Source organism: Hippocampus guttulatus, chromosome 19 (genome assembly GCF_054856545.1).
Source record: "Hippocampus guttulatus isolate MCC_2025c chromosome 19, RoL_Hgut_1.0, whole genome shotgun sequence".
In the NCBI taxonomy this organism is placed as follows: domain Eukaryota; kingdom Metazoa; phylum Chordata; class Actinopteri; order Syngnathiformes; family Syngnathidae; genus Hippocampus; species Hippocampus guttulatus.
Genome location: NC_141279.1, coordinates 4848919 through 4862780, shown reverse-complemented (window position 1 = coordinate 4862780; position 13862 = coordinate 4848919). Strand labels below are relative to the sequence as shown.

The window sequence follows — 13862 nt, the reverse complement described above, 5'->3', positions numbered from 1 at the left end:
TGTTTCGAGGCACAATCATCGAGGTTTGAATGTGGAACGGCGAGGCCCGTGGGACTTGCCAGTCGAAACGAGTCGGCGAAACACGACCGCCGAGGCAAACGGGAAGCGGCACCTGATGTGATTATGCCGCATTAAAGACGATTAAATGCCGCATCGCAATTACACACACCCCCACACCCCACTCGCACTCTCGACTCGCTATGCGAGGGTTTGTAGATGAGCACGTCGCCGCTCATTTGATGGCCGTGCGGCGAGCGGCCCCAACGTGCGCGCGCGCTAGCTAAAATCTGCATGAATAACAACGCAATCAGGACGACAACCTGAGAAGTGCAAGCAGCATCTCCACGCTTACATTTGCAACCTCATTTCAACGTGGCTGTCAAAAAGAAAATCCCTTCACCAAAACCTCGACTAAACCCGAATCATAATCATGATCATAATCCATAAACCCTAACTCACACCCTATTTTTAATTTTTTTTCCCCACAATGACATTACATGAAATGAACTTGGGACATGAAACAGCCTGACCTCTGCGGAATGAGCGTGGACTCCTCCAAATGTTCCTCGTATTCTTCTTGCGTGTCAGTTGGAAGCGATAAATGTCATCTTCAAGATCGTCGCCATCAATACTCCATGTTGGGACAAACCCATTTACACACACAGACACATATACAGGAGAACCAATGAAAAGCTGACGACGATCATGATAGTTTCATGTCACGGGCATATGATATTTTTTATTGTTCCTATGTAAAGGCAGATTTTTTTTAAAATCCCACCCCAATTTGTATTTTTTGTTTTTGTTTTTTTTAATTTTTAATCTTCCTCTTCCTCCTTACATCATGCATGCTTGACACAACGCAGTGATGACTGAAGGCGCCCGAGAAAAAAAAAAAAAATTCCAATTGCGACCACTCGCCATCGCTTGATGATGTCATCACCGAAACATACTACAGGTATGAGGATGAGGAAGAGGGAGAAGAAAAAAAAACGGATTTAACATTTGTTGTTGCTTTCTATTCCCATCATGCAACGCTGCAACGCTGCTGCTGCTTCCCCATCATGTGCTCTGACGACCATTCGTCAGCCTGAACGCTGAAGGTCAAAGACGATGGCAATAAATGAGGTATTGGATCAAAGTGACACAGTGGGTTCAGCAATGTTTGCTGGTCAGATGGTGAAAGGCCCCCGGCTTGGGCAGGGACTTCGTACCCGAAAATAATGCCTCATTGGGGGATAGAGGAGGCCAACGGAGAACCCCCCCCCCCCACCCCCCGAACCTTGGTCTACCCTGGTGGCCTGTTCAATACAATAATGCTTCAATGTGATTCAGTTCCTGAAAAAAAAAAAAAAAGAAATCTTATATACGATGTGAGAAAAACTAATATTAGGTAGCACTTTCACCTCACGGAAGCCCATCAAAGACACTTTGAAGTTCTTTTTTTAAGCTCTCACATGAGCTAAATATACACTTTTTGGACTTTTTGAAGCACTTCATAGCGACTTTGAGCATTTGAGGGATGATTTTTATTTTTTTTTTTAAACAATTCACGGTGCTCATGACCGCTCTGATTCATTGCAGCGATTATGAGATTTTTTTTTTGTATTTTACACACCCCCAAAAACAAAACATCCTGCTCGCTGCATGTCAACTAAACTCCATCTTCTGTTGCAGGGATGAGAGGCAAAAAGCAGCGCATATGAATGGCTGTCATTTGCAGTTATCACCGCCGGCCCGGGTGATGGACGACACGAGATGAGCGACCGCAAAGGAGGCGGCCCCGAGCGCAGGAAAGATTGGACGCTTATGATAATTACGCTACAGATAATATCTGGAGCTTTAACAAAAAAGGAATTGGCCAACTCGCAACACATTCAAAAGCAAAAATATATTTTTGGAATAGAATTATTTTAGTCTATTCATAGCCTCGATTGTGACATTCATGCATCCCCCACCACCTGTTGATGGACTGGATGATTTACCCGTCTGCGAAGTAACAGTCAGACCATGAACCGGTCCATCTCGGGCAAAATGTGGGGCACCACTAGTGTCGGAATCCATTGTACTGTAAATTCCCCTGCTCAGTTCAAAGCAAAAGACAACTGGAAAGAGATGAACAAGGTGTCAGACTTCCGGGCTAAGTGCAATGTGACATTGTTCGCGATACCGCTAGCAAAAAACAAACAAACAAACAATTGTTTAAGAAGAAAGTATTACCCTTTTTTGGGCCTTTTGTGTTCCAACTGACCATCATAAAGACACAATTGCCAACCGGTAAAGCTAATGGCGAATGAACTCCGTCACCGTATCAGATTTAGAGATCATATAAACACGATCTTTAGCGATAAGCAAAACATAGCAAGAGACATGTTATGACACACATGGGTTAAAAAAAAAAAAACGAACTATATTCACACTCCATTGCTTTTTCCATGAATTTATACAAATATATCAATACATACGATATGAAGTATTGCACGACATGACGAACATGTACACACACACACACACACAGTGGAACCATAGCTCACGCAAACACGCACACACTGACACATATATGTGAACGAACGAAGCCCACGCTATCAGTTAGTGCACCATCAATCACCAATGACACATTATTAACCATAATGGTTCTGGAGGGAATATCGAGATTGCCTCGCCGTGCGCACACACACACACACACACACACACACACACACAATCAGTTATTCCTTCAGGCTAATTGAATTTAGCGTAGCCTAATGCCACCGTTTGTTTGCTCGGAGTGGTTGATTTTTTTATTTTTTTTAACTTAAAAAAAAAAAGTTGTCTTAAATCTTCCTGTTTTATTTCACCCAGGAACAAGAATCTTTCGCACCAATTGCCGCCAAAGGAAACTTGAACTCACAGGCAGACTTGCGCCATCGAGCAAAGGAGTCAAACAAAAGACATGTCTGAATCAGCCTGATTGGTTAGTGGGGGGGGTTTGTTCATACTTTTTCATGCTAATTAACTTTTTCATACTTTTAATGCTAATTTAGGACTTAGGCCTCAGCTTTATGAGGGTCTTTGGACTGGGGGAAAAAAGCACGTGACCCACAGAGAAGCGCTCTGTCCCGACATTAGGATGATTGACAGCTCTACAGAGACATCTGGAAAATACTCCACGGAAGAGCAACTTTTTACTGCGGCCTCCAGATGGAAGGATGTGGAGGCTGACAGTCGAATGTCTTGAGGCAAAGTTGAGGGTCCAAATTATTCCACCTTTTCTGTCAAGCCTCTCATCACATATTCTGTTGGGGGGGGGGGGGAAGAAAATTGTCATGTTTCATGAAGACAATCCTTTAACATATCCGCTTGTTGCTTCTCTTTCTCGTCTCCTCTGGTGATCCTTTTCCTTTGTTTCAATTCAAACCATCCACGCCGCTGTTTATTAATTCATCGGGCCAAGCTTGGAATCCTCTTTCTTTTTTTTTTTTTTTTTTCTTTTGAGAACATCTGAGAGTTCAAAGGTGATTAAAGACATCCCATCAAAAATTCCCCCACATGACGCCGCGAAGGGCCACATGAGGAGGAGAAATCTCCTTAATGAGAGGAAATAGTCCTTTCACATATCCCCGAGTGAGACAGCTGCGAGCCGGCCCTCCCCTCAACAGATCGTCCATCGGTCTGTCGGCCCGCAGTGACGGGGGCCGGGAGACACTGGCTGACACGTCGGCAGAAGAAACGAGCCAAGAGGAGTATGACGGATGATGTAAGTTTTTGTCTCCTCTGCGCTCAAAACCTCGAAGAACTTGTTGACGCTCTGGAGTGGAAGTTTTGTCTTGTGAACGACCCCAAATGTATTTGGCCCCGTGACCCAAATATGTTTTTTTTTTTTGGTAACCTTCCGTTGTGGTGGAAGAAACGTTGCGGCCCGTTTATTGGCGGACAAAGACAAACCCATTCCGCTCCAAACCGTCTATTTTGATCCAGATGCATGGCTGATTTTTGGGTGCTAACTGCCCAATTAGCTTGACAGCAAAAAGCATACCTGGGACCGCAGAAGAGTGAATTTGCATATTCTTTGCCGCTGAACTGTCAGTCATCTCACTGTTGGACAAAGAGCTTTCCCGGTGGGTCGCCAGGCCCGGGCTAACATTAATATTTACACTCTGCCAAGTTCTAACGGCCGTAATCTGACGCTGGGCCGATTTCTGTTGCTGGTTTCGTCGATTACTTCACACTTCACAGCGACTAGCTGGATGTTACTTAATCTTAATTGGCCAGTCTATATTTTCATCAGTCAGAGGCAACACAACTGATTGGTCGATGTTATGACTCAGGGATGTTTCTAATATTTTGGTTATATAATACTTGTGTAGCATTTAAAAATGTAAGGGCTGCGGTTGGAGACAAAGAGGTACACCTGATGAAACAATACCAAGGTTTAGCTCATCATGCTAACGAACGTGACCGTTGCTATTCATCGGGATGAAATGGGACTACAAAATGTCGAGGTAAGAAGAATTCTCATTGGTTCTGCTGCCATCTGTGCCTAACCCATCCCCACCTCTAATTGGCCTCATGGCGCCTCTTCCCATCGTGATAATCTCCCATCAACCATCTGTTGTGCCTTCCTTCCCAGTGCATGATTCTAGTGGCTGCTCAACCAGTAGCAATGATCGACTAAACTTCTACCTTTCGCCAAGCTCACGTGAGTATCGTAACAAAGATATTTGTATTCGTAACAAGACTGCAAATACAATTGTAAATAGTGTTAAGTACTATTGTAAAACACAATCCAAATCCTTTAAATGTTGTCTTGGTACAACAGGAAAACAAGTTGCAGAACCACATAAACTGTCAAACATAAGGCCCGGGGGCCCAGATCTGGCCCGCCACATTATTTTATGTGGCCGGTGAAAGCAAACCAAACGTCAATTTCCGCGATGCTTGCTAAAATCTGTTCTGAAATTTCATATTCTCGGTTTTAATAAATAAAAGATATTGTAATTATTTACTTGTTACCAAACCCTCATAACAGCAATTTAAACAATAGTTGAATAAACCATCATTCTTGACTATTTATATGGTTTCACATGCATGACGGCACTCCAAGGGTAACTAAAATCAGGCCCGCGACAAAAATGAGTTTGACACCCCCCTGCAATATTACTTAAAACCAACAGGGATTATTTCACTTTGCCGAAGCATTAACCGTATTGATTCTGAGGACGAAGTGATTTCTGCTTCGCTTCTGGAAGGGTTTCCACGATGGAGGCCGACATCTGTTCCCATCCTAGATGGAATCACTCACGTTTGCCAATGAAAATTGTCACTCGGCGAATGCGGCGAGACTTCTGTCATCTCACAAGCTTTAATGTCAACTCTGCTAATGTTTAAAGATGACACACCATCCCTCTCTGGCATGCCAATATCAGATTCATACATACACACAAAGCAAGTGTGTGTTGAGGAGGGTGGGGGGGGACTCAAAATAAGCAGCACCAAAGAAATTATTATAATTTCAGAGAAAAGATGATGCAATTACGAGGCAAACAACAGCAGGATTAAAGTTCAAATCACTCATTTGCAAAGACAAAGCAACAATGAGAGAAAAAAAAAGGTGTACAGTAATGAAGAATTGCACAGTGAATTATTGATAAGAGTTATATTACAAGTAGTGTGTTCACGCTTCCGTTATTTTACACGCTTGGATTAAAGCACCTGATTAAATGCTTTTTCTTTGTGGGGACAAAACAAAAACAAAAAATTCCGGCCATTAAGCGATTCATGTCCTGCAAAATCACTTTGATTGACGTCCGACTCAAGATGGGCAAAGGATGGGCATTTATACCAAAAAGACCTATTGACGTTGATTGATATACACTTTCCAAAAATTTGCATTTTAGGTTAGTTCAAGACTAAATTGTCTATTGTTGCGAATCTAAGTATGAATGATTGTTTGTCGATCAATGCCTTGTCCATACCAGTCTAGAGCCGACCCTGCCTCTCACCCCCTGGATAGATGCATTATTGCTTCTAAGCAGCTGCAGGCCTCGCATGCAATCAATCCTAACTTTATTACTTGGGGAGCCGCTTCAAAATTTAATGTAATCGAGATGAGGCGGTGAAGTTATTTAGGGGTTGACTCGTTCAATTGTTCCTAGTTCAGAGGCCAGACGCTTCCAAAAGGTTACACTTTTGAAGGGTTAATGGATGTCGCTGCGCAAAAAGTCAAGTCGTGCATTTTTTTTTCAATCGACGTGCAGATGTTATTTGAGTTTTAATTTGCTAAAAACACGTATAGCACATTTAGCACAACACAACAAAAATCAAGAGGACCCATAAAGGTTTTTGTTGTTGTTTTGTTTTTTTAATGGCAGGATGGATTTGGAACAATTTCCAGCCTGTCTCTATGTTGCAGCTGGCCAGTGCAGAGATTCAAACCTTGAACCCTTAATTTTTGAACTTCTACAAACAAGAACAGGTAGCCTCGATTCAACCTCTGCGGAGCAAAACCAATAATATGAGAGTTAACTAAGTGGGGGAAATGATTCTTTGAATATTTTGTTTGTGTAATCAAGCATGATGGAGAGAGGCTCAATTAGAGCTTGGGTGTTCAAACACATTACAATACCGCCATCTAGGGGTCTTTTTTACAAACATTCAAAGTGATTAAAGGCTTTGTACAGCAGATCTATTTAGATAAACAACAAAGGTTTACTTAATAATTATGATGCTGAAATACTTTACCTATATTTTGCATATGTTGATAATGTTTTACCATTTAGATTCTTTAAAATATGACAAACTATACAGCCACAAAGAAATAGATTATTGCGCGATATCGATGACCTTACCAAGATGGCGTATTGAAACTGCGTCACGCGGAAGTGGAAGCAGGAAGACGCCCGGAATAAAACAGTCAGTTTCGAGCGTCGACTTCGACAAATGTCCCTTATTATTATTATTATATGGAAGTAATGAATCGTGTGATGTTCACAAGAACTGAATCCCTCCGCCCCCAAAATTTAAAATTGCAAAGATACATGTTTTATTCATAAATTAAAGGTGGTGCGCAACTCGATATAGCGCCGCTGGTGTAGTGGTATCATGCAAGATTCCCATTCTTGCGACCCGGGTTCGATTCCCGGGCGGCGCACCTCCTTTTATTTAGTGTTATCATTCCCGGCTGGTGTACCGTTTTTATCCATACAACAACGCTTTTTTGAATCCTTATCTCAATAATTAATGTATCAATTCGACTTGCTGTTCTCGCAATAAAAAACCCAAATTAGTACTGTCGTCGTCACCTTTGAAACGTGGCGTGCTCTGTGTAGCGACTGCGTGTACGTCATTCATCATCAAAACGTTATTAATACAGATAATGAACGTAATTGTTAAACAGTTGCATATAAACTTTACATTAAGTCATTTAAAATGCATTCTAAACATGCACCATACACCGTGCAGGAATCATGTGTCGTGGTAACGAGCATCGCCTGGTAACTACGCTTACAACCCAAACAAGCCAGTCCAAATGTCCGAGTCTCCGAGATCGCCAGCCCGCCAGCCGGCGTGTAAGAATGCGGACGAGCCTTGTGGCATGTGCCCGTCCTGCCTCTTTCGCGGCCCTCGAACAAGCCGGCCCTCGCCCTCGCCACTGAATCTGTGGAAGATTTCGGACGAGTGCCGCCGGAGTTTCGTTGTGGGGCTGTTGGTGCGGTGCGGGAGCGTGCCGGTGCTGGAGAACATCCAGAGCTCGCTGCGCCTCACCTCGTGGAACTTGCTCAGCTTTGCACCAACCAAGGGCAAGACTTTGCCGGAGCTTTACGCGCGGCTCGACTGCAAGACGCGTCCGTCGCACTTGATCCGCGAGATCTGGGAATGGTTCGACAGAAGCCCGGAATGGGTCCAGACGCGCTACCTTTGCCTGTTGCTGCTGCAGTGCGACCCGGAGCTGTTGAGTATGGCCAATAATCTCATTGGTGTGGTGGTGACCAGGCTTCAGCGACAGCTGGACGGTAAGAATTTCAAAATTTGACCTCCTTTCATATTATTGGTTCCACTAAAGGATTACAGTCCGGGAGCATTTTCCGAACTTCGTATCAAGTAGGAAAGAGGAGAAATCGCACCAATTTTGAAAGCAGTTTTCCCCTGACAATTGGAGAAATTATATTGAGCAGATACATGGAATGCTGTGCACAAAGTGTTCCAGCATGATGGCAATTGTCATGCTTATACAATATTTGTCCTGTGTTGACATCAGAACTAGTGCTACAAACACCCCAAACTGAATCACTATTAAATGATTCCCTCATGTGTTGTTCATAGAATTCATTTCTTGCAATGAAGTAGAGAAATTGCATTTGGCGCATCGAATGCAGTTCAAAAGATCTTCCGAATAGCATGGCGACAGCTGTCATGCTTGTGTGAAACGTTCGGGATAACAACCATACAATTGCTTCCAGTGACGTTAAAAAAAAAAACAGCTTCATGTTACCTCACAGAAGACATGTTTATCCAATTATTATATTTCTGATGTGTTTTGCAGTGAAAAGTACCACCAGTAAACAAAGCAACTCAGCCAGCAAAGATGGCTCCACAAAGGAGGCCATTTTTCCCGTTCTTCCGGTTCCTCCCGGATCCTCAAAGTCTTTGTTAGGATTCGGCAGACCCCGAGACTTCATTGGCGGCCTTCCCACCGAGCTGTCCAAGAGGATTTTGGGTACGTTCACATCCGCAGAAGGCACGCTCACATGTAACGTGTTTTGATTCCATAACACTCCAGAGAGGACAGTGCAAAATTGTATAGTGTTGATCTCCGTCACCTTAAATTATCCACAAGTGTGAACGTGAGTGCGAACGGTTTGTCTCTATGTGTGCCCCGCCTCTCATCCAAAGTCAGGTTGAATTATATGTGAATGTTGTGTGTGGAGTCAGGGCTGCTCGACGAGGGGATGCTGAAGCGTTGCATGAAGGTTTGCAAGCACTGGAAGCACCTAGCGGGGGAGACGATGGAGGAGATACGTTTCAGGAAGCTCTACCAGGAGCAGGTGGAAGCCATGATGAAGGTGGGTGCGGTGGTGTTGCAGATGATTATGGTTGTTGGCGGTGTTGTTCTGACATGGACGGGTTTTTTTTTTTTTTTAGCGCTATAAAGGCGTTCATATGGTCAGCCCTTCTTACGCCAGGATGGTGGACGTCGCGGTGCCGGCCGAGGACCACGAGAGCGGGGAAGTGAAGTCGTCACACGTAAGGAATTGAAAAACAATAGAATAACATTCAATTAAGGTTTGAGGTTGTTGTACACATGGGCAGAAATCGAGAACCTACGGCATGAATATGTGGTTGTGTTTTTGCAGATGTGGCCCTTTGAAGCGGCCTACGCTAACATCAAAACCAGGACAGTGCGAATGGAGGAGCGCAACATTTACTGCGGCGCGTACTTTACGTCTGTGCTGATTGATAGGTGAGTATCTTCCATTAGGAATGGGATTTTTTTTTGGAGGGGGAGGAGCATTTGATTCATCAGAGATGGGTCAGGTAATTAGTAGAGAGGTAGGATTAATAATAATACTGTGGTCCATATTTTGCCCACCCCTGTTCTAACAGAACAATCGGACTTTTAGTTTGACCATGTGATGGTGGTACGTTGACTTTTTCAGTGAAGACCCCCACCGCGTGGTGGATTACAAGGGCGGGCCCATGCTGAGCTCAGCGTCCAAGGACCGCGCTGTGCGTTTACTGTACGTGGGGACCGCAACCAAGCAGGTGGGGCTGATGAAGGGTCACGTGGGCAGCATCCGTGTCGTCCTGCTTTGCCCCGAGCGCCACCTGGTCATCACGGCGAGCTGCGACACCAGCATCAGGTGAGTGGCAGTACGTCCGCTCATTGGCTACCGCGGCCATTTTGAGTCAGATCTCATCCACTGTATTGTAGGTGTTGGAGCGTGAGGACGGACCAGTGTGTGTTGGTGTTATATGGTCACTCCAGCATGATTAACTGCCTTGACATCCACGCTGATAGACTGGTGTCAGGTGCCAAAGACTGCACCGCCAAAGGTAAATAGTCCGGAACCATTCTAAAATGGTATAGGTCCTATTTGATGGAAAATAGTTCCATTGTGATGATTGCAAGTTTTGAATCCGAATGAATGGCTATGGTGTGGGTTCCCTCAAGGGTCAATCCTTGGACCCCTTTTATTCAATCTGTTACCCTTAAGTCAAATAGAGCAGCATGCTAATGCTGCCCCATTAGCATGCTGTAACTGGACAAATTGCTGTGTCCTAATCTTTGTGCACATGCTCACTCTGCCAGTGTGGAGTCTGCAGACCGAGAAGCACCTGGAGGACTTTAACTTCAAGCACCGCAGTTCTGTGCGCTGCGTGAAGATCAACGCCACCGCCGTGTTCAGTAGCTGTGACCGTGGAGTCGTCAAGCTGTGGGATGCCGAGAACGCTTCGCTGCTCAGGGTGAGAGTCTCCTTCACCGCTTGCCCGTCCCCGCTCTCAGAGCTACGTGCTAATTTGTGCCGCACATTAGGTGATCGACGCCCACAACAGCGCCGTGCGATGCATGTTTGTAGACGAGTGGCACCTCCTGTCCGCCGACACCAACGGTCAGGTGATGGCCTGGAGCAGCAGATGTGAAACCAAAGGATGCCTCATGACCGTCAGTCATCCAAAGTAAGTTGACAAGGCAGAAAGCCTGCGCGCTGAATGGATGTCACTGCTGTGACGATGATCGTGGATTTCTACAGGGAGGTGAAGTCTCTGACACTGGCTTACCTTCGAGTGGTCACGGGATGCGTGGACGGAAAGATCCGCATCTTCAACTTCCTGACGGGAGACTGCCTGAGGACCATTGTGGTGGAGGCCGAGACAACCGGTCGCATGCTGTCGCTGCACTTCTGCGAGAACAAGTTAGCCTCACGCGCCGGTTGCGTACGTGTGCGCATTTGACTTTTAAAAAGTCTCCCATCTGCTTCGCCCTCTCCAGCATTTTAGTGAATGCCACTTCCTGTGTGAAGCTCTACCAATTTGCTAAAGTCTTCTGGGATTACGACGAACCGGCTTACGAGGAGAGTTCCGATTTGGACGCCTCGCCACCGCCGAAACTGGACCTTCCCTCCACCTCTGCCAGGGCAAATCACATAACTACGGAACAAGGTGAACAACGGTTCAAGTAAACACTTGTATGCGTGTGATGTGATGTTGAGTTGCTTTCTATGCAATCCTTCCTCATTTATTGTGTTTTCTCCGCAGTCACAGAGCACTGGAGAAGCCTGCTTAAGCCTTTGACGGCCGATGCCAGCCAGCAAACACGTCCCGCGGAGCAGCCCGGCAGCCACCGCTCGGACAGCAGCCCGCTATACTGCCACCGCCGCCGGCCCTTGACATCTGTCCAGAACGCTCAGCATCCTGTCAATCAAAGTTTGACAAACAGACTTCCCCATCTGGAGCGAGATCGTGCGACTGGCCGGAATACAATGTAAAGGTTTGTTCTGTAGTTTAAAGTGGACATACTGTGTCGTTGGAAAATGTCTTTTTTTTCCTTTTTTTTTTTAAAGTTTGTATCCAAATAGGAATGCCTGCCCATCTATCAAGTGTAGAATTAAACAACTGAGTAAATTAGTAGTTATCTGCCGAGTTCTGAAAATGAAGCCCAATGAAGCTTTGCATTTTGAGTTCTGATTCCTCAAGAAAAGATGATGCGATGAAGTGCCATTAAAAACACCACTCTGTGTAATCAGATAATTTCACCGCCTAATGGTGCATAATAGCCTCGCCTCGGATCACAACTCCGTCAAAGGACAAAGCGTGCAGCTCCTTTGGGAGGCGAGAGCTCTTGTCAGTCCAAACATGAATCGTTGCTGTTTAAATATTATTTGCCTGGAAGATAATCAAAGGGCAGTCAATGGATGATTTTTGGGCATTTCGTCCAAACAAGCGGGGTTTGAATATTATTGGAATATCGAAATTTTCATAACTTGAGTCTCAATATTCACGTGTGTAAGCAATAATCTGTAACAGTTCTTCAAACCGCCACTAGAGGTCAGTGTTGTATCATAGAATGCGAGGCAGTCGATGCTGATTATTTTATTCACCCCACCAACCCACCCCAATTTAAAAAAAAAGAAGACAATTTTGTCTTCCATTCCATTCCTTCCATCCAAGTAAAATTTCGAAAATATCTATTCCTATTTTCCTGGGTATTTGAGATAGAAGGACTGGAATTCCAAGTCATTTATAATCATTTGTCCCGGCCACCGAGCACCTGCCGTCTGACCCGGAAAGTTCTCAGTCGTTCCTCACAAGTCATTCCTGAAAGCATCTTTTGAAGATCTCTTCAGCCTCTGGTGGATGATGAAGTGAAGTCATCATCAGAGGGATGGGGCGACCTCTTACCCCACCCCCCACCGCAACCCTGCCCTCTTGGCCCGCTTCCTCCGGGGCGTCATTAGGCTTGAGGATCAGGGGTGGAAGGCCCCCACAACCTCCCTTGCTTTTGACAGCCTCGCAACAGCTGGGAACAACAAAAGAACTAGGTATAAGGACTCTTGTCTGTGGATAAGAAGTGCAAAATCCCAGGAAGAAAAGAAGGCTCGGGTTTTATGTATGCATGAGGCGAAGGTTTGACAGAATTGACAGGTAAGGTCTTAAGGGTCATAGGATCAAGAAGGAATCTTTTGCGTACCCCTTCGGCGGATTCCCATCTCCAGAGGCGTCACTCATTTGCATCACAGTTCTTTTGTCAAATTAGATTTTTCCCCCAGTTTTTGGTCACGCCGTATCGGCAAGCTTCATCCATTCAGCACACATTTGAAGGTGGCATTCATCAGGGTCAGTGGAGCCCAAAGGATCTTGGGATAGTGAAGGCTGCGAGTGATAGTGATGCATTTGCAAAAAAATCGGTGAGGGAGGCCACATTTACAGATTGTATATGAGGGCACGTACTTGCAGGTTGCATTTGAAGGCTCATTTTGTAGGCGACATTTGAAGGCCACATTGAAAGGCTACATTTCTACGTTGTATTCGCATGAATGCTGTGTTTGTAGGTCACATTGGAAGGTTGGCTTCATTAAGCCACTTTTGTAGGTTGTATTGGAAGGCAACATCTATTGCCCATATTTGAAGACTGTCTTTGAGATAGGAAATACCATTGCAGTGATTGAAATTGGAATTGAAGGCTGCATTTGTAAGCTGCAAGTAAAGGCTCCATTTGAAAGAGGCATTTGTCGACGGCTGCATTCCTAGGCCACATGTAAAGGCTCAATTTAAAGGCCACAGTATTTTACGCTTGGATTTGACGGCAGAATATATTGTAAACTTCAGAAGGCCACATTTGTGAAAATTGGGAGGGAGTAGCATTTGAAGGTCACAGCATTTGAAGCCTGCAATTGAAGGCATTTGTTCGAGGCTTCATACAAAAGTGGCATTTGTTCATCACACTTGAGGGTTGCATTTGAAGGACAGATCGGAACACAGTGATGCTTCTTGCAAAAAATGGGAAAACAACTCTAGGATTTGTTTGCTGCATTAATAGGCTACCATTGAAGACTGCAATTATAGATTAGAGACAATTGAAATCTTCCTTGGAACTCGGCATTTAAAGGCCCATTTGATTTTGATTGTATTTGAAGCAACAGAAGACACATTTGAAGGCTGAATTTATAGCCAGCATAAAAATGCCACATTGGAGGACCATAGCAATGAAATTTGTATGTGTCACATTGGAAAGCAAAGTACGACACTCAACATTGGAAACTTGGACATGTCAAATTGCAGTCTTGATTATTCCGCAACAACAAGTGTACTTTTTGTATTGTCCACTAGAGGTCGAGCTTTAGCTACAGATTGACCTGCACAGGCCTGCAAGAAAGCCTTGACTG

General features: G+C 44.8%; 1 protein-coding gene and 1 non-coding gene across 2 annotated transcripts; both read left to right on the top strand.

The window, feature by feature from the left end:
* The first annotated feature begins 7058 nt into the window (after positions 1–7058).
* On the top strand, positions 7059–7129 carry trnag-ccc (transfer RNA glycine (anticodon CCC)). The gene has a single exon. It is a non-coding gene; the product is annotated as a tRNA-Gly (tRNA).
* A 378-nt stretch (positions 7130–7507) lies between these two features.
* On the top strand, positions 7508–11465 carry fbxw10 (F-box and WD repeat domain containing 10). Its single transcript, XM_086099323.1, has 12 exons — positions 7508–7991; positions 8522–8695; positions 8911–9041; positions 9121–9222; positions 9333–9439; positions 9636–9839; positions 9911–10032; positions 10289–10443; positions 10514–10656; positions 10731–10892; positions 10970–11139; positions 11236–11465. The coding sequence occupies exons 1-12, from the start codon at positions 7508–7510 to the stop codon at positions 11463–11465; spliced, it is 2184 nt and encodes a 727-aa protein (XP_085955449.1).
* Positions 11466–13862: the final 2397 nt, after the last annotated feature.

Bases quoted from the DNA above. Each gene is read 5' to 3' on its own strand.
- fbxw10 (XM_086099323.1), top strand. From the start codon at position 7,508: ATGTCCGAGTCTCCGAGATCGCCAGCCCGCCAGCCGGCGTGTAAGAAT. The intron at 9,840-9,910 runs GTGAGTGGCAGT...ACTGTATTGTAG, and splicing joins AGCTGCGACACCAGCATCAG to GTGTTGGAGCGTGAGGACGG. The intron at 10,657-10,730 runs GTAAGTTGACAA...GGATTTCTACAG, and splicing joins ATGACCGTCAGTCATCCAAA to GGAGGTGAAGTCTCTGACAC.